Source organism: Haemaphysalis longicornis, unplaced genomic scaffold (assembly GCF_048455015.1).
Source record: "Haemaphysalis longicornis isolate Haplotype H1 unplaced genomic scaffold, Haemaphysalis longicornis Haplotype H1 scaffold_1, whole genome shotgun sequence".
Lineage (NCBI taxonomy): Eukaryota > Metazoa > Arthropoda > Arachnida > Ixodida > Ixodidae > Haemaphysalis > Haemaphysalis longicornis.
The window spans coordinates 419,560,713-419,584,782 of NW_027526203.1; the positions used below are offsets into that span (position 1 = coordinate 419,560,713).

The 24,070-nt window shown below is 47.0% G+C and overlaps 1 protein-coding gene across 3 annotated transcripts in view; it reads right to left on the reverse strand.

The window, feature by feature from the left end:
- Nucleotides 1–8,664: 8,664 nt before the first annotated feature.
- The window catches only part of LOC144155622 (2',3'-cyclic-nucleotide 3'-phosphodiesterase-like), a 44,971-nt gene continuing 29,565 nt past the window's right edge, over nucleotides 8,665–24,070 (reverse strand). For all 3 annotated transcript variants that reach the window (XM_077687180.1, XM_077687182.1, XM_077687181.1), the window contains exons 4-7: nucleotides 22,511–22,679; nucleotides 18,963–19,066; nucleotides 14,511–15,007; nucleotides 8,665–8,919 (exon numbers count right to left, since the gene is read on the reverse strand). In XM_077687180.1, the coding sequence (XP_077543306.1) occupies nucleotides 8,844–8,919; nucleotides 14,511–15,007; nucleotides 18,963–19,066; nucleotides 22,511–22,679 (846 nt within the window). In that variant the 3' untranslated portion in view covers nucleotides 8,665–8,843. The remainder of the gene's footprint in view (nucleotides 8,920–14,510; nucleotides 15,008–18,962; nucleotides 19,067–22,510; nucleotides 22,680–24,070) is intronic.

Sequence of the window (24,070 nt, forward strand, 5' to 3'; positions counted from 1 at the left end):
GATAACGCCGAAAGTCAGTGAGTTATAACAAACGCGCGAACTTCCAAGTGCATTTGAGCTGGTATAGGGCTCGAAATGTGCGCCCTGCCAACTGGGCCATGCATTAGAACGGTTTGGCGGCTCAGCCGTTTGTGTTAGAGTGAAAGATAAAGATAAACACATAAAATATTTCAGAAATAATACCGTCATCTGGGTAGTATACGCGCATGGGCTTTAATCTCCATTGGAAGTACGCTAAGTTTCATACACTGAAGGGGGCGGTCTCCCGCGGTAAGGCGTGGGTGTCACACTTGGAGCTTTGGAGAGCCGGGCAGGCAAAAGGGGAAGGGGGAGGAGAGAGGAATAAACTGCTTTACCTTCTAAGAGCCGATCAGGCCTGGTCTTGCGGCCGATCCTAAATCACCGCATTAGCCCGACCGCTCGTGCTCTGCCCCTGGGCTCCGTGTCGGTTGCTGCCGCACGACGGTCAAGGTGTACAGGTACGACCCCGTGTATGGTGACCCCAAGACAGCGAAAACTGCTCAGAAACCTTATAGAGACAATAAAGCATCTCCTGTGCGTATATGACCAGCATATCCACATAGCTCCGCGACCTTTCCTATGGATTCAGCCTCTTGCGTTTGCCATCAGATCTGCGGGACGACCAGCTGTTTCTGGAAGACCAGCGCTGCTCCTCCGCGGAGCATCCACTATCCTCCTCTACATGGAGGAGGACACCGATATCAGCAGTCAAAGCTGTAACAGGAGCTTGACGCGTGTTCACAGAGCCGCGTGACACTTGAACAACCGCACATGATGGCACTTAGAACATCTCGTATAAGCTTGCAGTGCAACAAAAGAGGAAAAAACTACGTTCTAGGGGCAAGATCGTAAAAATAACTACCATACATAAAACGCACGTGATACTGCATACAAATGAAGAAATGCAATATAACAAATACATGTACATCGAAATACATGGAACTGAATTACAATACTATGCAGTCAAATTTCACGCCCACTCCTGGCAAGTAGAAACACAAAAAGAGGCAGCGCATTCAGATAATCAAAAATACAGACACAAAAATCAAATTAAGTGGTCGCTGAGGCAGAGATTCCGCAATTAACCACGTGTGAACCGGACACATTGACTTAAATGTGCCAATTAACCCATAATGATTTATTATTTGACTGCTTTACGAGCGGAATTCATGCATTCATTGACTACCTCGCATTGAATACATTCATGGCCACCCGTTCTAATCACATGCCATCCCGTTCAGGAATCAGGCGGCGCGCACTATTCTAGAATTTTTACGTTTACAATTCACAGTTTTGGGAATTTTGTGAAACGAGCACACTAGCCCCTCAAATCGCCGAAATCCTGGCCAATCCCCCGAGTGGGCATGTACTGCGAAGAAAGACACAACGCCCAGTCTTAAATTCTCTTAGTTACCGGCAACAGGACGTTCTTCAGGTCAATCTCTTAAAATAACTGGGAGTGTTATACAAATATATTCTCAATTGGCGTCCACACGTAGATTATATTACTACTAAAGGGGCTCGGGCTGTGTCATTCTTGAGAAGGTTTAGTCACAAGAGATCGGGCATGCGTCGGGACACACTACTAATGATTTACGAAATGTACTTACGTCCGGCCAATTTTAGAATTTGGATGTGTGCTGTTCTCCGGAAGTTCCCACTACAAACTTCGCCCGTTGATAATGCTCGAAAGACAAGCTCTAAAGTTATGTCTGGGTCTTCCCTGTTATGTACCAAATAAAGTATTATATATGGAAGCCCGAATTCCTCAATTAGTCTCCCGCATACATGCCCTCACCGTAGATGCATTTTTACGAGTTACAGTTATGGAATCGCCCATATCCAGGCCGCAAACAGCCTTCGTTACATGGCCGCGGTTCAAACAACCACAGGCGGTTAGCAGGGGCCTTCAAATGCATAATATGAGGAAGGTCTTCTTCACCAAGCATGATGCCTCTGCTATGTCGAAGGCACTTGCTTTACTGGAGCGGAACTGCATATGGTCTCATCCAGAGCACCATTATGCCTTCTTGCACTACATAGACCCCGAGCTCAGGATTAAGCTACCAGAGCGACTTCCGCGACGACTAGAAACTTTGTACCACCGATTACGCCTCAATGCAGCGTTTACGAAAACATACCTGTTTCGACTTGGTGCCACCTTGAATCCTTACTGTTATAACTTCGGGTCGCCGGAAACCGTGGAACACGTACTGTTAGAGTGTCCCGCTTACATGCTCGCAAGGTGTCGTTTGGTGCAGGAGATCGAGCACCTACGCCCAGTACCAATCAACCTAAAGCGCTCCTTGGTCCATGGCCCTCACCTTGAGCTCAACGCAAAGCACTAATGGCATTATTTGAATACCTGGACGAAATCGGCGTCACTGAACTGATTTAACTACTCCTGAGAACGTGATGTTCATCGAACTGTTCACATAAACTCAATGATCTATGTTTGTTTTAACTCCTTTTCTCCTAAATTAATTCTTCCGCCCTGTTATCTATAGGGCATTTTCTACCCTCCCCTACCACTTCCCCCGCCGAGTAGCATGTCGGTGTTAAGATGCCGGCAAACCTCTAGGCTTTCTTCTCTAACAAAAAATTATCTCTCTCTCTCTCTCTCTCTCTCTCTCTCTCTCTCTCTCTCTCTCTCTCTCTCTCTTGTTCTAGGGCACGTGAAGGGGGTACGGTTGGCTTGGGTCCCTGGCCATACGGACATCAGGGGCAACGAGCTAGAGGACCATTTAGCTTGTAGCAGCAGCTCCAGCGACATCGCCAGATCGGGCGCCGCACCTCGCGCGGCAGCCCAAGCGACACGGCGTGACCGGCGCGGCCGCGCGAGCGCACGAGGACACGGGGTCTCACAGAGTTCCGACAAAATAGAATCTGTTTTGCCTTGTCACGAACGGTCGTCCTGCCTGAGGCTCCTTTCTATTGGCCGACATAGCACCCTACAACTGGTGACCCTCCGGAACACGCCACCGAGGCTAATGTAGAGCCATGCCCCTTGACAACCAGGACTCAACCCGTTCACGAGAAGCCGGCGAAGCAGTCTCAGCCTTGACAGTTCGGCTTCCGCAATTCTGGGAGCACCACCCGACGACCTGGTTTCTGCAAGCAGAGGTGCAATTCTAGCTGGCTCGGATCACCTCTCAAGAAATCAAATTTCTCCACGTCGTCAGAGCCCTTCCCCCGACAGCCGCAGAGGAGATCTCCAACATCCTCGCTTTGTTCGACCACAACCGCCCCGTAGCGCCTCACGACCAGCTCAAGGATGCACTCCTGGAGCGCACAGCTGCTTCTCTCCTGCATGAGGCTCCTTTCTCTCGCCCAACATAGCGCCCTGCAAGCTGATCTCGCTGTCACAGCTCCCGTTCAATTCGGCATACCTGATCTGGCTCTTTTTGCATCTTCAAGATTAAGACGATAGTGGCATTTAGGCGCTATCTTCTGGAGAGTATCAACGTTTAAAGTTCGAGTGCAATGTTCATTTTTGTGGTTCGCGCAATGCAAAGTGACCTTCACCGAGCTGGGCTGCAGGATTCCAAGGCTAAATTTCTATCTATTTAGAACAGGGAGTTCAACTACGGGACTGTGTGTGAGGTGCCAGGTCCCGGAAACAATCGAACATTTTTTTTCTCGCCTGCCGGCGCTTCTCGGCAGCTAGACAACTGCTTTTAAAAAAACCCTATTGAGCGTTTGGGGTTGGCTCTATCTGTTCCACTCGTACTATCATTGGGGCAGCAAATTTGGAGTATGCAAAAAGGGATGTGTGTGTGTATGTGCGTGTGCGTGTGTGCGTGCGTGCGTGCGTGCGTGCGTGCGTGCGTGTGTGTGCGTGCGTGTGTGCGTGTGTGTGTGTGTGTGTGTGAGAGAGAGAGAGAGAGAGAGAGAGAGAGAGAGAGAGAGAGAGAGAGAGAGAGAGAGAGAGAGAGAGAGAGAGAGAGAGAGAGAGAGAGAGAGAGAGAAAATAAGGGTTCTGTCTTGTATCTTATTTCACCGAGCCTCTCATTTCCCATTTTCTGATTCGCTATATATATATATATATATATATATTGTAAGGCGCGCACCAGTAGTCTTGGAGAACGTCTTTATTAGGCGAGCCTTGTCCTACTTGACAGGGAGCGAGCCCCCGAGAACAACCAAGACGGGCGTTGATGATGATAGACAACTGATGACGATGATGAAGCATGATTGCATGTGGAAGACGGGCCTCCGGAGTACGAGTCCACTGGCGCATACCCTTCTGCTAGTACTTCGCACATACCGTTTGTGTACAACTACCGGGGGATTGTCCGGACGCACATTCCTCTGGTTTCGGGGCACTAACCAGCGCTTACAATATATATATATATATATATATATATATATATATATATATATATATATATATATATATATATATATATATATATATATATATATATATATATATATATATATATATTATATATTATATATATTATACAATTATATATATATAATTGTATTCGAGCTTTTTTTTTTGCTTCAAGTCGCTTGGATTGCTGATGGGTACTAATTATTGGGTAATTGGGGTTTTAATCATAAGAAACTTACCTTTACGGCCTCTTTCTTTCCGGAAATATATCAGTATTTTGAGGTCCTCACGAATTTCAATAAGTGATGTAGCCCTGGCCAATCCCCCCTTGTGGTTATGAGCCTAAAACTTTGAGGGCATCAAATCAGCTCGCAATGTGCTTGGATATGGGTGTGGTTGAAACTCATCCATTTGTTTATTTCACAGCTTGTCTCTCGTTTCCTCTACTTGCGGGATATTACCCACCCATTCCTTCGCGCAGTGGTGCAGCGTCGCCTACCAGGTCATCTGCTGTTACTCAGCATTTTTAGATGCGAAGCATCTCATGCTCGTGGCTGTGTTCCTCCCTCCCTTGTTGTCGTCCGCCGCCCACACTCTACTGCACATGCGGGTCTCTTCAGCCCCGTCAGCGTTTGGGCTGACGTCAGCGCAGTCCACTATAAAAAAATTCACCCCACCTCCCCGAAGGGAATTGTGAGGAAATGCGAATGCATTTCTTTTGCGCGAGAGTGCTGCGGAATTTATAATTAATGAGGAGACGGTGATTTGTAGCGTAACCATTTATTTAACACCACGCGGGAGCTCCGGCGAGCTCCCGCGATGCGAGCGCCCTCACACGCCCGAGCGCGCTCCTCCTCTCCACTCACTCGCCACTGATCCGCCCGCACCACCTGCTCCGGTTGCTAGGGGAGAGGAGGAGCGCGCGCGCTCGCAGCTGTTGCTATGGGAGATGGGGTGAGAGCGGAGAGATAACACCTGCGGGCGCGTGGACGCCGCACGGCGCCTGACATGGCTCGACTAAGAAATGCATTTGCACTTAAAAAATAGTTAGGCGGCGCCCGGTTTCGATCCCACGACTCTCTGGTCGCCACGGGAGGTACGTGGCGCTCTTCCCACTGCGCTACAAACCAAGACAGGAGCTTGTGCTACGAACGCGCCTTATGTCCTTCACTCACTCAAACTACGTCAAGAAGCTACTGATACAACGAAGGCACGCGAAGCTGAACATCAACGGAAACGACGAACTGAAAACTTTAGAGGAGGATGTTGAATTTCCCGTGGGAAAGCTGTGGCGGGAAGCGCCACGCGCCTTGCAGCTCAACCAGAGAAGAGGACGAAGAGGGCGGGGAGCGGGGTAGGAGCGTGAGCACGCAATAAAGAAAGGCGAGAACCAGGAGGTGTTCGATCAGGTAACGCCGGTGTCGGTCTCTTCGCTGTCTCTACATTTCTCTGTCTCTACATGGGGGTTCACACTACGTTCCCATTCGTGCTCCGATAAATGAAACAACATAACGGCAACACAATGGAACCTACACGGAACCCCCATGATGCTTCGCATCCTCCTCATGGTTCTCCACGGGAAGATGGTATAATTTTTTTTTCTGAACAGGAGTAGTGTCGTATTTATGGATTCCAAACGGAAGTAGTGGATGCTATATTACTCCTGCGAGTGCGGTTTTTTATTCTTTAACGTCGCCCGACAATGCCTAATCAGATATATAATATGTCTGCTTCCCTAGAGCCTTTTGATGTTTCTACGCACGTGAAAAGTATGTGTGTCCCCCCATCCACAGAAACTTTTTTTCTTTAAAATGCATACTTGAACTCTTCCCGAAAAAAAAAACATGGAAGAAAGAAGAGGGATTCTTTGTACCTTGAGACACTAACTGCAGGATAAGCAAGAAGCCTGAAACAATACAGCATTGTTTCATTGATTGCTGGGATGCTGTGTTCTTTTGGGATGTGTTGCAGCGTACATTAAGTAAAGATTTTGATCTCAGCCCTGCTACCATTCGATTTCTCACAGTAGGGCCAGTGACAGCAGTGTTCCTTATGATATCTTCTTCTAGGTGCGAAGCACCTTAAGACCTCGCTATGTCCGTCCGCCGTCTGACGGTGTCTCCCCAACATTACAGCGAGCTACACGAGAGGGCGCTACGCGCAAACACGAGTACAGTGAGCTACGCGAGAGGGCGCTACGTGAAAACACGAGATAATATTCAAAACACGCAAGCTGTCGTTTCACTTCGTTTCATTTCGGGCCAATAAATCACACCATCTCCAAGCTGTGAACGATGCCGAGGGTGTGAAGCACTGGGACGCGACTTGTCTTGCGTGTGGCGTTTTTCATTTACAGTGCACTTACTGCACCCCAAATCACTTAATAAACTTTGAGTGCATCATCGTGCACGGACGATAACAACACAACTTGCGTCTCCAAATCATTTAATAAACTTCGAGTGCATCATCGTGCACGGACGATAACACTCATCCACACAAATACACACAACTTGCGTCCCAGTGCACCCTCGGCATCGTTCACGGCGTGGAGATGGTGTGAATTTTTTTAGTTGGCCTTTATAGTATATGGCGAGCTATGATGACTTACCGTTATGCTGAGTCTGCTCGCTTACCAAAAAGCCTATTTCAAGAGGATTTCCCAAGTGCGCAGTGTCTGTGAACACTCAAGCAATGCTCCCATAGCAACACACGTGCGATACTGTGGGAAAAGCAACGGCGCTATTTCGCAGAATGGGGCACTTAAGGCTTTCGTCTTAAAATGCATGAAACTTTCTGTCTCGCATTTCGGATCGGCCGATTCCTCGGCGGCGTTCTTGCGCGTACGACCAGTCGCATTTCAGACGGCGCGTAAGGGTTGTGTGAACGTTGTCTCGTCTCGCTGAAATTCTCTAATTACGTCGAAGTAACACGCTACGCCGCAGACACGTTATTACCTACCACATGAAAAAAAACGACGTGATGCTGTCGAGGCTGCCCACGCGCAGCCATCCTAAATCACGGCATATTTTGCTGGCAGGATTCGCATGCATAGAATACGCACGTTGCCAGATTTAAAAAAAAAATCACTTTCACAGCTTTTAGCAAGCATAAACACACGCGAGAAACCTCCACATCGTCGCATCATGGAAACCATCATGCATAGTGCAGTTATAATGCATTGCCCAGCAGCAGACGTTCCCTCTAAATAAAGTACATTAGTAGGTATTAGTATTAGTAAACATAGAAGTATATTAATTTCATGGTTTTCGCATACTGATAACTTTTTACCCAACTGTGGGCTCTCGTTGTTGGGTGTCAATGAAATGTTTCCATATAGTTGCTGTTGGAGAGGTGTGACACGCGTACGAAACCATATTTCGCTCGTGTTTATGAACAAGGTTGTCCAATTGTTTCCAGAAAGTCGTCTGGTCTTCAGTGTTTTAATTGGACATATAATCTGACATGTATTTCTCAAATGTGGTGTCTCAAAAAAAGCATATTCCGCAATTGTACTCAAAGCGTGACGCTATAAACCGCCCATCTGCAAAAGTCAGAACGCATCATTTAAAAAATGTTTCCCTTGTATTCCTACAGTGTTGCGAAGAACGGGGTTCAAATGAGCTGCTTCCTTCGAATGCAAGCGCGTTTTCGTAAAGGGTATCCTACAGCAACAAAACGCATGCAGTGCTTAGACCCAGGGCGTTTGCATAGGGCTGAGCCCAAGAATTATTAGGCGCTGTTTGTTCGGTTCCAAGCGCTCAGGTAATGCGGAACAACACAGCAAACTTATTCAGCGAATCACTAAACTCTTTTCGCATCATAATGCAGGTTTCACTTAAGGGTCAATGTGTACAGACAGCAAGGCCTACGAGAGGATTGTACCAACTGTACTCTACTGGCTGTTGCAGCCGGCCTTCACGGTATAAAAAAATGAATTCATGCTCATGCTCAGTAAAGAGACAAAAGTTTTTTATGTAGGCTTTTTTTTTTAAGTTTTTAAGTAGTACTGAAGTAGGCGGGGCTTAGCAGGCCACGACGGACTTGACCAAAACTGAAGACCTCACTCGCTTCCGATTGATCGTGATGCAAACAGCAGCCAGTTTGCGTCATCGAATCACTGTGATGCAAATGAGAAAGAGAAGCACGTTGTTTACTTGCGATTTATGGACAATCAAGGCATCTTTTCTCCATAAGTACACGCTGAAAGGGACACTGGAAGATAAGCCTTTCGTTCGAAACGAACCTGCTTCTTGTTTCCAGTATTCCTTTAGTCATTTAAGTCTAACTGCGAGAAACCTCTCACACTCGCAGATAACTCCTGATATTTAGCACCCCCATCCGATTCGGTCTCGATTAAGAAACATTCAAAGCCAATTAAGAGCTGTTCAGTATCGGCATTGATCCATGGTGAAAGTGACGGGGGAATCCCGCAGGGTGGAGGCGAGACGTTCGCTCCTGTTTGCAGTCGCTGGTTCCCTTCACATCAGTAGTGGTCATAGCTGCATGTGTCTCCTCTCTTACACCCATCTTTCGACGCAAAATAGAGGCACCGTTTGTATCTGATTAAAAAGAGACAAAAGAGAGAGAAAAAAAGTCAATAAAGATAGATCTAGTGCGACATTTTGTTTTTGCCTCTTCACGATAACAACTCCAGGGATACAATAAAATTATCGCCCCCTCCCTCCCCGAAATTTTCGGCCCTCGGGGGGGGGGGGGGGGGACGAAAAACTAAAATAACAACTCTGCCTGCCAACAAATAATGACTACCGATAACTGTTCTTGTTTGGATAGCTACGCACCAACCACATGCGGCTTGGATGTATGTTCTTACCATGAATATCAGTCATTATGCAGTTTCAGAGGGGGAAAAGTGGACAAAAAACAATGGGACAGTTACGTACAGTACGACGCCATCTCGAAGTCTTCGTATTTTTAATTTATGTATATACCTTGCTTTTACTTTTTATTTTGTTTTGTTTTGTTGGGTTTTTTTTTTTTCACTTTTCCGTCTTTTCATGCTTTCCCTTTCTCTTTTATGCCCCCCTTCTCCCAATTCAACTCTTGTGTACGCCATTGATGTGTTGTGTAACTTTCCGCTGAACTTTGCGGCCGCGCCCTTCACCACTTGATCAGCCCTCTGGTCAGCACCCTCCAAAGCTCGTTTCGCTCGCTCGCCATCGCCAGGAGAGCCACCTGTTCGGCCCCGTCGGTGCCTTCACCTCTCTAGGCGGCTCGTACTGCACGTGCGGCAGCGGACTTTCTCCACGTGCACTCCCTCGCCCTTTCTCAGAACCCTCCTCTGGCGCTAATGTCTCCCTTTCCCGGCACGCGCTGCCCGTCTCACGCTGCGATCTTTCGTGCGATTCTGCGTACCTCACAACGATTTTCTGTATGGCTCACGCGTTCCGTGAATAGAGATCTAAAAACCGTAATTTTTCGACGACAGGATGAATAACACTCGTTCACGGTGGTGGCAACCCGTCTAACGTCAGCTGTTAACTTTCTGATGTTCAAGTAATTCGCTCAGGTGGTTCCTGACGCTGCAGCACAAAGACAACCAGGACGTAAAGTGGACAGAACGGGCGCTGCCAGTCAACCCGCCCCAGTGGCTCAGTGGTTAAGGCGTTGCGCTACAGGTCACGAGGATGCGAGATCGATACCGCCCGCAGTGGCCGTTTTTTATGGTGGAGGCGGAAAAGAAAATGCCCGTTTTGAGATTTCGGCGCACGTTAAAGATACACAGGCGGTCAAATTAATCCGTGGTCCCCCACTACAGCGCGCCTCATAGCCCAGGTGTAGCTTCGGCGCTAAAAACGCTAATTAAAAAAAAATTAACTACCCTTCTGTCGAAAACGACAACAATGAGGAAACGGGAAGCTTTCAAAAATAAGTCCAACACAAAACGAACCAACCTAGAAGCGAATTGTATACTTGTGTAGAGTTTCTTGTATGTTGTGTGTTGTATAAAGCATGACGTGAGACTGTGCGCTCTCAATGCGAACACCTGTTTCTTATCGGGACGGTTCACTGCACTGAGCCTGTGCTCTCTAGTGATTTACTGGCACGGGAACTCCATGGCTGTATCTAGCGTTCAACCACAGTGGTCGTTAGACGGAGAGGTGCATTTTCTGTCTAATTTTGCTCGTCCACGCACCCCTCTCCAAATCCAAACTGCTTCGACCATGCCGGAACGGCGCAATGCGATTAGACGTCGGCTTCATAACGCGAAGGACCCAGGTTCCATTCCACCCACGGGAAGCAGTTTCATTTTACTTCACTTCGCCCATGATCATCATCATCGTTACAGAAAGCTGGCTTTCCTGCAGTGCGCTTTGGGTGGACTACAGACGACATCAGTGGGAGGGTGAAAGCTCCGCTTTAAAACCGCTATCAACAAAGCGCTCTCACTTTTTTCTCGTCCGCTTTCTTCGTGACCAAACCACCCCTCGCGAACAAACGTATTGACGCCTTCTTTGTGTCCACAGAAGGAACAGGAACAGCACTGTCAGCGCCTGTTTCCGTCCTGTTTGTTTCTGCCCTGTCGCGTCCTCAACGGCAACCAACTGACCCCTTTTCTATTTGGCTGCTGCTAGCCTAATGGATCTTTGGACGACGTCATATTCGCTAAAAGCCATTAATTACCCAGAGAGACATTTTGCGCCTAATCCTCCAGTTTTTGAAGGACACAAGCCTCACTGACTATTTGTGATTTCCCACGTATAGCGTTAAAGAGGTCGCTTTTAAATGACTGAAGCTAGCCGAAATTGTTCGCACGCAAAGTCGTAGATCGTCTACAATAGGCAAGACACCGAAGCTTTTCCTCTCTTCTACCCCTATGACAAAATTTCCTAAAAATAGAAAAAAAAATATTATAGGGGCCGTATTATCGACTTCGTGAATTATCTGTGAATTCGCCATGTTCCTTGCGTAAGCAAAACGCAAGCAATCAGTAACGTGTGCACGCATAGCTCTGACGACATGCAATGTAATTTGACGCTTAGCTTACAAAAATCCCTACCAAGATATCAGATATATAGCGCATAAAAGATGGAAAAATACTTGACAGGTATTATAAAAATTAGAACGGCAGCTGAGGCTGGCAAAAGAAAGACACTTCTCAGGGTTAAAATTGGCGTCCACACCACAAGGCAATCAAGTACGGCTGATCCAAAAGCAAGCGAAAGACATGGCGAAAGGCATGCGTGAGTAAATAACATCGCACAATCTTTTTGCAGTATCTATTCATTTTTTTTCAATCGCTTTTAGTAGCATGGTTGAGCTGAGTTGAGCATAGTTGAGTAGCATAGTTGAGCATAGTTGAATTGTTGCGTTATTACCTTTCCGACCGTCACCGCCGCCACGGTATCGTCTGCTGCTATGTTACAAGTTACGTGACCAGAGAAAAAGACAGCCGTGACCATCGGTGGTATCACGCGGAAAGTGGCCCCTATTCTCGACGCCGTAAATTCACCGTGAACTGCGAATTCACCGGAAGCTTTGCCTGACTGGCTTTCACTTTGGTCACTTACTTCAGGTCGACAAAGCGGTTGTGTGTACTTTCGTCATTTTGACGTTTCATGACGTTTACTGGCACCAGTTCTAAACTTTGCCTTGTTTCTCCCAACTGAAAGAGCATAATTCTTGGCCGGCAATAAAAACTAGACGAAATGCAGCGGACATGACAACGTACGCCTGTCTTTTCTATTCAACACCAATACGGCTTGTATGTCGCACCCTCGCTGTGATTGGCTGAAAAGGCGCAACGTAATATAAACAGTTGGCGGGAACGCTTACGTCACACATTGGCAACTTCAGCCTGAGGAAAAGTGAAGTGTTGTTACGTAACAGCTTGCAAATGGCGGCCGTCGTAGCCGTGTAAAAGGGCAAAAAAATTCAGCGACCTTCGCCGCCGTCAAATCCCCGTGAATTTGCAGCAGACGCAGTTTCGCAAGACGCGCGGTTTAAAACTGTTTTCTAGCGAAAGAAATAATAGTTTCGACTGTTTCCAAGTCAGCGATGACGGAGCATAATAATAACGAGCCATATTTTGTTTTTATGTTTGGCAATAAAATTGCAGTTATTTGTTTGGCGTAACGCAACACAAGAGGGCAGTACCATTACAAAGCACCCAACGCATGACATTTCTCCCCACTCCTCCTAGTAAGCAGGACGGTCACATGACCGAATTCAAGAAAGAAATAGCGAAGACACCTGACTTTTATTTATTGCTGCGCTGATTGAGTTCAAGCTTGAGGAATGAGCGAATCGACGGCATCGGTATGCTCCGGCATTGTTATGCACCCGTTCCAAATTCACGGGGATTTCACGGCGCCGAAGGTCGGTGAAATTTTTTGCACTATTTCACGTTGATGGCAGCCGCCATTTGCGAACTGTTACGTAACATCACGTCACTTTTGCGCGGGCTGAAGTGGCCAATGTGTGACGTACAAGCTCCCGCCAACTGTTTATATTACGTCACGCCTTCTCAGCCAATCACACAGAGGACGTGACCTACAAGCCATATTCTTGTCGAATAGCAATGAAAGGTCTATGCTGTCACGTCTGCTGCATTTCGTCTAGTTTTTCAATGCCGGTCAAGAATTACGCGCTTTCAACCCGCCGCGGTGGCTCAGTGGCTATGGCGTTGTGCTGCTGAGCCCAAAGACGCGGCTTCGATTTCCGGTCGCGGCGGTCGCTTTTCTGATGGAAGCGAAAAGCGAAAGAACCCCTGTGTTCGAGATTTTGGCGCACGTGAAAGATGCCCAGGTGGTCAAAATTAACAGCCCGTTCCCACTTGCGACGAAAGCGAGCGAAAGCGACGGGAATTCTGTCACGTGACGAAAATCGGTTCCGACCATTCGACAAAAACGATCGCCGCGCGACAAAGCGACGGAATTCCCGTCGCTTCCGCTTGCTTTCGTCGAAAGTGGGAACGGGCCTTAATCCGGAGCCCTCCACAACGGCGCGCCTCATCGCCTTGGCAGCGTCGGCGCGTTAAACCCCACAATCAATGAATTATGCGCTTTCAGTAGAGAGAAATAAGGCAAACTTTAAAACTGGCGGCATGCCGCCAGTTTTAAAGTTTGTTTGACGTTTATGACGTTTGCCTGACGTTGCCTGACATTTGCCTGACGTTTGCCTGACGTTCATGACGTTTACTTCAGTAAACGCCATGAAACGTCAAAATGACGAAAGCACACCCATCTGCTTTGTCAGCCGCAAGCACGCGTGGGCAAAATTAAAATCCAATCAGACAAAGCTTCTAGTGAATTCATGAATTAACGGAGAATTTAGAATTCACGAAGTCGAGAATAGGGCCTTAGCATTCGAAAGACGGCAGAAAGCATTCGGGCATTGTTAATGGCATCCTAGACCGCACGTTAAGAACTGCAGCGGCAGCTGCGTGTGCGCGAAGTGATACGGTGAGGCGTTATTGATTTATTTATTTATTTATTTATTTATTTATTTATTTATTTATTTATTTATTTATTTATTTATTTATTGATTGATTGATTGATTGATTGATTGATTGATTGATTGATTGATTGATTGATTGATTGATTGATTGATTGATTGTAGGGTTTAACATGCCGACGCTTCACAGGCGATGAGGCACGCCGTAGTGGAGGGCTCCGGATTAATTTTGACCTCATGGGGATCTTTAACGTGCGCCTAAATTTCGAACACACGGGCGTTTTCGCTTTTCGCCTCCACCGGAAAAGCGGCCGCCGCGGCAGGGAATCGAACCCGCGTGTGAGGCGTTCCGAGGCGCGCCGAATGAATTAGGCGCTCCACCAGCCAGTGCGATTTAGGAGTGCTCCATTTAAACATAGAGTCTCTTAGTATTGCAAGAAACTCTTTCCACTTAAAACATCGAAAACACTTACACACTTACGAAACTTTCCTAGAAGCTGCGGCTTTCCGAGTTTTGGCGCTAACAACCTCGCAGTTAAAGAATCTCTAGAGTTGCTTACTAGGAAGTTAATTTCATCTTATATTTGCTAAAGTATTCGATCGGGTTATCCACACCATCAGTGATTTTTTTCACTTCGCTGGCGAAGATTTCATTTTACCGTTCTAAACCTTCCCTAGTGTTACGCTGAACGCTGTATGTTCTAATTATTCCTGTTATCTTTAACAGAAGACTTACTTTGGCACGTAGGGCTGGTAGTAGCCGGCGAACATTGTCTTAAAAGAGATTGCTCTGTCGAGCAAAATTAGGCGGACTCCTCCAGCTTCTCGCACTACGGCGTTTGCGACCCGTGTTGACCGAAGATGCCATGTATCTCGCACGACCCTCTGCCAAATCTCGTCCATGTCAGGCCTCGGTGCACTAGGGGTCTCAACCGCAGAGCCTGTGCTTCCGAGAACTACGAAATTCATAGGCTCGGAAGGGTCCGTCGACCACGTTGACTTGGCAGTATCACACGCGAGTTCTGCTTCCTCGTCCTGTGACAGCACCGTAGCCGTAGCTTCGACGCAATATGTGGGCTTCCACCTGACAGTCCCTAATAATTTCATCGCGTGCCCATCCGCAAACTCTTTCCTTTGAGCATCATCCAGCTTCACGAGACCGAAGGCAGTTCCTTGCACGATGACGAAGCCGCATACACTGAGGAGATGCACCATTCCAAAGGCGCTTGTTACCTAAGTAATAGAAAAATACATATACACATATCAAAAAAGCAGAATCGGTACGCTTGTTGCAAATCTAGCTGTGTTAAAATAAGGTGTTGCCTGTTGTTACCATAGACACGCGTCTCTCGGCATACCTTCGTTCTTTATTTGAAAAAAAAAAATTAGCTACTACTACTACTGCTACAGTAGTAAAACCATTGTGAGAATTCTGAAATGCACTACGGCCAAAATATTTTTAGTATGCACCAATATTTAAATACATTAATAATTTGCCCTGCCCGGCGGATCAATAGTGTTTGGGATTGTGAATTCATTGAGGATTTTAAAGAAGCTGTGAAATATTTATCAAGGGTAGTAACTTTTCTATGTGCAGGTTTCAATGCCATATTCTTGAATTCACAGTGCAAGCAACAAACAATGACGTCGAGGAGAGCGAGACACACATGGAACACCAACTCGCCCAAGCACCAACGTTTACCAGTTACATTTCAATGCCAATAACCTTGCGTAAAGTAGTGGTCATAAGGACCCTCGCGGAAATACAACTATAAAGGGCATCCAACGTAGTGACCCTTGCTTGACGAACGATGGTTGTGTCACATTCCAACCTGAGCTCACCAGATCTTGCATTTACATTCTGTTAATCTCGCCAGAGCCACGCCTCCGACTATCAAAACTATGAAAACAATCATATCCGAATCTAACACAGCACGAATGATGTGACTTAATTGCGCAGGAATCGGACAGGTGTTAGGTATTATAATACCACTTGTACGAACAAGCGTATAAATTTAAGGGGCGTGGCACATAAATAAAAACATCATTGGCGCCTTGACGCAAATGTTCCTACACTGAAAAAAACCTTGAGAGAAACTTCCATGAGGAAGTTGCGTAAGAATTCTGGCCGCATCCATCGCATTTACGCAGGGCCCTATTTGCTGCTGTGAGACCTCACTGCAGTGTTTAAGAGCGATGTGGGAAAGCCAAGTTTACAAAGACCAAGTCGCTGTATAGAGCGTTTAACTACCGTATTCCTAGCTCCTTTAAAATTGGCTTCTCTATTCAACACAAATGCATTGATAGGAGGACTTTTCTCAGGGGCAACATAAGCAGTCTTATCAAAATATGAAGAAGATTGGTGCGAAGGCCGAGGTGAATGTTGTGTTTTCCGCCCCAAGGAAATTGTTAAGCCTTTGCCGCATAAATGACGGCGCAGCTCCCCGGCAGCCAATGTGTGACAAGAACCACAAAAAGCCGTTCGTTCCATGCATGGGGAACGTTGTGTACGCCATTCACCTGAAGTGCCGTAAAGTATATGTCGGCCAAAAAGGTCGGTGCCTGAACGACCGACTGCGTGAGCATGACTACAATGTTAATAAGGTTGTCAAGGGCCTCTTGGGCATTCATTGCCGCGATTGCTGTTGTACGCCCTTCTTCGACAGTTGTGCCGTCATCGCTCGTCACGCCAACCAGAAGACAAGAGAAATAATCGAGGCTGCCGAAATAGCACGCCTGGGGGATCGTTGCGTGTCCGCGCCACCCGTGGCCATATCGGATAAGGAGATTGGCTATCTGAGTGGGCGGTGGGTGCCACCTGCCTCGTGCTGCCTTTTGCTCGACGTCACAGTGTTATTTTTGTGAGCAAATTTTGTCATGAGCTGTTTTTTCTGTTCTTTCCTATCTTTGTTTCTTTTGATAAGTGTTTTTAAATTCACGCATTTCTTCAATAAACTCAGTTAAACGTTAGCGCTTGTTCCCGTCACCCCCTTCGTCCTTGTCGTTTTGTTGGCGCTACACGAAGTCATGGATTACCGCTACCAACTAGCCCAAACCCAAACTCTAATGAGATTGTAAACTACATCGATCATAAATAATAAATTGCTTAAAGGCCAACTGCACTCAAATTTTTCTTTGTCCAAATAAGTAGTCTATGCTCTCAAAATCACCATGGTGAAATTTTTAGCTTCGTAATCACAGAGAGCGCTAGGTACCGCCGTTCAAAGTACCTCCGAGCAGACGACGTTTGCACCTGGCGGAGAGTCGCCGAAACAAGTCCGGAGCGGCCTGTGACGAAGGTTGCGGAACCTGTCTCGTTAAGGTGGCTTAGTCCCGTGAAGCTCGCGCTTCTCCGGCGACTTGCAGGGCGCTCCGCCAGGCGCAGGGATGCGCTCGCTCGGGGTTTCTCTGCTACACCAGGGCGCTGTACCGCCGTCGCCATCACATGTTTAAGCTAACCGCATAGGCAGTAATATCCGCCACTTTTTTCAATGTAAAAAAAAAGAAAGATGAGAAGCCTACAAACTATTCACGCGCTTGCCAACGTCTTGGAGTCAGCAAAACTCTTTTTACTTGAAAATAATATTTTTACTCAAAGATAAAAATAGCGCGAAAGGAGAACTTGCCTTACATTTGTCATTCCTATTGCATTTACCACAGAAAAAAAAAAGACGCTTTATAAATTCTTGGCCACTTGCATCACGCGTCCAATATGTATTGGCCATATTTGGGCTGGCCCAACACCACCTCCATCCTTTAGACCTTTTCAAAAGTTGGTTGTGCGGCTAAAGAGAGTGAGGGGAACTTTCGCGCTTCCTTCGGTAGTATGGCTGGAGCGGTAAGTGCAGCGGGGCCGGTTTCTCAGAGCAGGTGCACTTCGCTTCATCGCAGTCACTTGTCGCGCCGGACACACTACAAAAGCAAGAGCAAAAGTTCCCCTCGCTCTCATTAGCCGCGCAACCAGACGACTGCGGCAAGCGCCGCGCCCCTGCTCGGCCGCGCGCCTGCTCCTGCCACGGTCGCCGTGGCCCACAAAATTCTGACAAAGACTGTACAATACAGAGGGCTACACACACAAGAAGGAAAGGTAGCTTGCCTTAGCGCCACCTTTATGATCTTTCATAAAAATGGTACGCATAACAAGGACGCTCAGAGCGAAATTTCGTCCCGAGAGTAACAAAATCAAGCCGAGGGGAAAGATTTTGTACAAATTAATTGGCACTTTCCTCTGTTTCAATGTTGCCGAAAGTGAGTATGGTCACGTAGTCTGATAAGACTTTAGTGCCGAACGAACGAACGAACGGATGAATCAATGAATGAACGAAAGGAGGGAGGGAGGGAAGGAGGGAGGGAGGGAGGGAGGGGGAGGAAAGAATTAAGGGATGACAGAAAAAATGGAGGGAGATAGGAAGGAAGAAAGGAAGGAAGGAAGGAAGGAAGGAAGGAAGGAAGGAAGGAAGGAAGGAAGGAAGGAAGGAAGGAGGGAGGGAGGCAGGCAGCCAGGCGGGACGGGAGGGAGGGAGGGAGGCTAGAGGCTAGAGCAGGTTGCTTGCGAGCTTTGTGGGGAAGTATTCACAATATGATGGGGTATGCGCGGTCTGCGGGAAAGAAACGGAAACTATGCGGCACATTGTGTTAGAATGCGAGGGTATCCATCCAAATCTACATGAGGGAAATATTCGGCTTCCAGAAGCCCTAGGATTTATGGGTAGCACAGAGGAAGTTAACTTCAAGGCTGTCGAGGGGACGAAAAGAGATTGCTGGTGGACGAAAACCAGAGAGGGGAATATTGCCTAGGACAGTTACCACCCGTAACAAAAAAAAAAAGTATTTCGTGCCTAATAAGCTTTTTGTGCCTGCCCTAAGCAGCGCTAGTATTAAACTAAGAGTGTAAAACATAGGCATATTAGTCCTTTTTAGTAAGATGACACGTCATCACCCCGCTACAAAGGGGAAACCAATAGCAATCATCATCATCGCCGTCGTCGTCATCATCATCATCGTCATCGGAGGAAGGACTACGAGGTTAGCGACATATATTCCCCCCTTAGAAAATTAAACATCGTGGTCCAAATTGCTAGTAAAAATGAGAAATCTTGAAAGAGTGCGAAGTTAAATATCCCGGTCCCAACCAGCTTTATTGCATAGAAAATGAACAAGGTACGGCGCACTGGAAACCGTAGCTCACCTTGTCACAGTACTCTTTGTTAGACTCTTCCACTCCAAACCAACAGTATCTTGCAAGGCAGAAACACGGCTCAGGTGCCGGATGAACTTCACTCCTCTGCAGCCCTGAAGAGATAGCTCAGTTTACCGCTTGTCTCGTAGGCCAGAAACCCGCATGCGTAAAAAGCACATCGTGCGGCCTTTCAAAAGGCATCTTGCGCGTTGAAGAACTTTCCAGCATTGCACACGAGGTGGATAAACCTGCAGCATTATGGCCCTCCGCGAAACCTGGAGGTATATGAGCTGGCTTATCAGCAAAATTGAGAACTTGTATGCATAGCAGGTTGCAGGGTCCCTCGTGCGGCCTTCTCTCATTCAACTAGTCGCATTTGTGCCTCGAAACAAACCCGCACATACATACACTGTAAAGCCTTCCCGTGGTTGAGTTTCACCCCAATGCACTCAATTGACCAATCCATGCAGCCAACAATTAAATTTCGGCGGATGACGATTTCGGGCATACAGTTTTCCTCGGAAGTTCGGTCTGCGCTGTGGCGTCACTCAATGCAAGCATGACATTCAGCGTTGTATTAATTTATGGCATTCAGCATTCGCATCCACATGGCACGTCTTTGAGTCAAGAGTTGTAAATGTTGCTGTAAATTGACAGACCAATCCATACCGCTTGGTTGGCGGCGTGAACTGGCGGCGTGAATTGGTCAGTCGAGCGCATTATAGTCAAGCTGAACCACGGGATGGCTTTAGAGCGTACTCTCACTGAACAAGAAACTCATGACCAGCAAGACCTTACCAGACTCACCCTTATTAGTGCGCTTTGCCTCCAAGAAGATGAACGAAAACTGGTCGTAAACAGCTAAACAATTAAGGGAAACGGTGTCATGAATTCGGTTTTACGACCACCTGATCACAAAAATAAAGACGCCTACTATGCTTGGAACACACAAAAGCCGCTGAAATCGACTATCGCTTGACGTGGCATGACGGCAGAAAGATGCTGGTCAGCAACGAACCCCTCGAGTCAGTCCTACGCATTGCAACAAAAGCTGTTTTTTTTCTCTAGATTACAACTGCACCCGCGCCTGCTGTGGTTGCTTACCACGAAGCAGAGCGGTGATCTACTCACTTGTGAGTCTTAGCGAAGATGAGTTTACCTCACCCACAGATAACCTATGACAAAGGTCCTCGGATATTTAGTCATGACAACTGCAGTCCAAATGCATTCAAAAGTACCGTGTCAGCTTCGATACGTAGGGTAAGCACGGCACTTTCGTTATTCTGCCTTAACTCAAGAAGTTAAAAAAAAAAAAAAAACAATGCGTGTGACGTCAGTAGTTCCCTAAATTTCCTAGGTTATAAGATTTGCATACCTGCATTCACGGAAGCACAATTTTCAGGCTGCTACGGTATAATTCACTTTGAAGAATATTCTGAAATCCCACTATATAGGAGCAGTCGTAGATGCGGTGGTTACTCACTCTAACTTTATCAAGGCTTGTCCCATGTTTTATCAACGGTGGCTGTTTACCCAAACTTGATCACAGAGCGTCCAGTGCTTTCGTCGGATATTTTCTTTTTGTTGTTTTTCATTGTAATTATACAATTTCGGCTACTGCAACGCGTGGTATTATAGAATTAATGTTAGGGTACCACCCGCCCTTACGTCACATATTGGCTTCAAGCTCTGACACAGCCCAAAAGGTACGTAGTTCTGCTTGGAGGTATCAATATAGATGTGCAATATTGCTGCGAGAAACCTGTCTGAAATTAAATGCAGCTATGGTTGGGGAAGGGAAGACAGGCGTAAATACAATCAATTCGCTTGCAAGAAAACCTTTCAAAACAAAATCAGGACTAAATTTGTGTTTCGCAAATTTTTTGGTCATTTAATTTGTGCTGCCATGACTCTCGACATTAGTAACCACTTACGCGCTTTCCCTGTTGTCAAAACAAAACAAAAATATTCTGTATGAGGTTTAACTGAAGGGTGTCACCTGAAGTGGCATTCCTTTTTCAAACAAGATAAATGAGCACTGTCTCAGATGGATATAAAAATGCCTGACATACTTACAATTCTGACAATTCGGTCGATAGCATTTTACTCTATCGTGCCACACCAACCAAAATTGCGCAAACAAGGAAGGAAGGAAGGGTGTAGAAGGAAGGCAGGAAAGTTAACCTGGCTAGAGCCTTGTTGGCTATCCTGGACGTGGGAAAGGGAAAATAGGCAAAAAAGAGAAAAGAAAGAATGAAGAGAAGTTGGAGTAGACACGTATGCCCAGTATATTAATGGCGAAGGGGTGTCTTATGTGAGAAATCACAAGTTTCTCGGCATAGCAATCGCGCAAACAATTATGTTACTAAAGTTTACGACATGGTAGTGATAAAGTGATAAAGGTACAACTGACCTAGTTTCACCGATTTTTTGTTGTCCCACTTTCTTGTCCAAGTCAAATTATTCCTTACAGAAAAGTGTTCTGGCCTGACGTTGCTGGTGTACAAGTCAGCATAAAACTTTAGGTCGCTTTCATTACCTCCTCCAGGTTGTGCGTAATGTTGCATACATTATATCTTTGCCAATAGCAAGCTGCTTCTTAATTGCATTCAAGCTCGCTCCTTTTTTTAACGCTTCATCCAACTTGCCATGTCGCAGGTACGAATGTCGCTAAACTTATTTATGTTATTTAATTTAGACAACACCACCAATTTCAGTTGTTCCGCCATTGTTGACACCTTCATATTCTGTTGTTTCGCAATAAGATCGTTCTTTTTCTGAGATAGTTTTCCAGTTTAGTTTCTAGGGTTCATATTACTGCGTTTCGCAATGAGGAAATTTTTTTTCTGAGATAGTTTATCAGTTCAGTTTCTAGGCTCACCTCCTCACCTTCTGCCGACTGTAATTGTTTGTCGTTTAGTATGTCTTAGCTATCTTCACTCGCACTGGTCCAGACCGCGAATCGGTACTGAATCCTTACTCCAAACTCCTGCGATATGCCTCTTACTGGCTGCAGGCCTCTTCTTTTGTCTAGTTTCATCCCTTCCCTTTTCAGATACAGCCTTAACCTGCTCCTTACCATTGTGTGGTCACTGTTCTTGATATTTCCCAGCATCTCCACGTCCTTCACAATACCTGCATTGTCGTTTAGAATGGCGTCGATTGCGTTTTTACTTAGTTTCCCCGTGGAGAAAGCCTCGCGAGAAAGCCTCGCGTTCAACCACCGTCGTCGCTAGACGGACGGGTGCATGATTTTTGTCTTCAGGTTATTACTGTTTGCGAATTGCATCTCCGCAGCTATTCCGACCACCTATTCCAGTGTTTCCCCCGGCTTCCGTGTATTTCGCTTTTACCTTATTCAATGGCAAAACGTTCTCCTCGCAAACACTACCCATAGCTTCGTAGGATCTAGAGGTTGGTATATACGCTTGAACTATATTTAACCAATACCTCTTGTGTAGCTTGATCGCAACGGCTGCGAGCCTTGCATTAGCGTGCTGAAGCAAACGAGAGGTATGTATTCGTGTTCACTTCTGAGAAACCATCTGAGCCCTCACCTTTTGCCACGCATTCTTTTTGTAGGTGATTCAGGCGACGAAGAAGAGCCGCCTTGTCGCAGGGTTTGAAGAACCATCCCGTACAAAGGGGCTCCACATCCTCCCACGCCTTTAGCGCGCGCTCGAAGTACGTAGTGTCCAGCAGCTTCGTGTTGCACGCGGCGAGATACTGCGACCGTACAAGCAATGCCAAGATATCTATTGAACCAAGATATGCGAACCAAGACTGCGACCGTGCAAGCAATGTCAAGATATGCTATTGAACCAAGATATGAGCCTAAGTTATGCTCTGTCAAGCTCAGATTAGCGAAAAAAACTCGAACGAACAACTAAATTTTTTGCTGACGGTTAGTGCACTCCCTAATGCAAAATTCGTGCTCAGGGCAAACTGCAGTCTTCTGGGTGATGGTGCATATACCTGCTGCGTCTCACGAAGTGATAGCCGCGTCAGCGGACGCACGAAGGCGCGATATAGTACCCTGGCGTTGCTTCGTAGCCCGTCGCTGCGAGGGACCATGTCTCGCGCCCCGTGCTCGCGCCTTTCGACACACTTTCATCCTCCGTTTTCCTACTCGCTACACCTTCGGTGACCTCTTCGTCCTCTCGGTTATCTCGTAGCGCGTCGCCGCTCGAGAGAATACAAAGTTTCACCACTCCGTGTGTTCCGTCTGTTCCGTGGTTACCTTGCTGACCGGGACCCGTCTGGAAACTTGCACATTCGTTCCGATAATGCGGATTAGTTAAGCGGCCGGCTCTCGCAATCACACGCATTGCGCAGTCGCATCCCGGTCAATTGCACAGTACGAACGGTTACCGTCCGGGACCCGACTGCGCCTGCGCGCGAAGGCACGGCGAGGAGGGTGCACTCCACCGTAAAAAATGCGCGGGCATGGCGAGAGCCGGCCGCGGAACTAATCCCCTCCAAACTGGAACGAATGCGCAAGTGCCCAGGCGGGTCCCGGTCAGCAAGGAAACCACGGAACACACGGAGCATATGAAGTGCCGAAACACTCTAACGTCTCGCGCCGTCTCGGCATACCGCCCTCCCCTTAGATTTTCGCCATACTTTCCTCTTCCTCTTTCCTGCTCGTTCTATTTTGTTTGTCTTCGGTGTCCCCTTCGTTCGCTCGGTTACAACGAGGGACGACGGCACCGTGAAACCACAGGAACGGACGCTTAAATGCTGCGCACTAAAAGGTGTTTGTATCACCGGCTGTGTGTCACAATAGACAGCCTGCAAACACATGAGCACGTGTTTCTTCAATGATGCTGCAGCACGGCTTTGCCACCGTTTCGGGGGCGGACATGATAATCCTGTGGGACATGGTAATCCTGCTTTTTAAAGGCGGTCAGGAAAGATTTTATCAATAGGCTTGTTTATTTAAATAACCTGCGCATATTTTTTAACAGCGGAACTGTTGTACAAGCCATCAGTTCGCCGTTGCAGGAAAAAATACCCAGAAACTGCCGAGTGCTCGTGGGCGCGTGCCTCGCGGCGACCGCCGAGCGTTCCCGGTCGTGGAGAGGCTTTAGCAAAAAAAAAAAAAAACTCCAGCACTG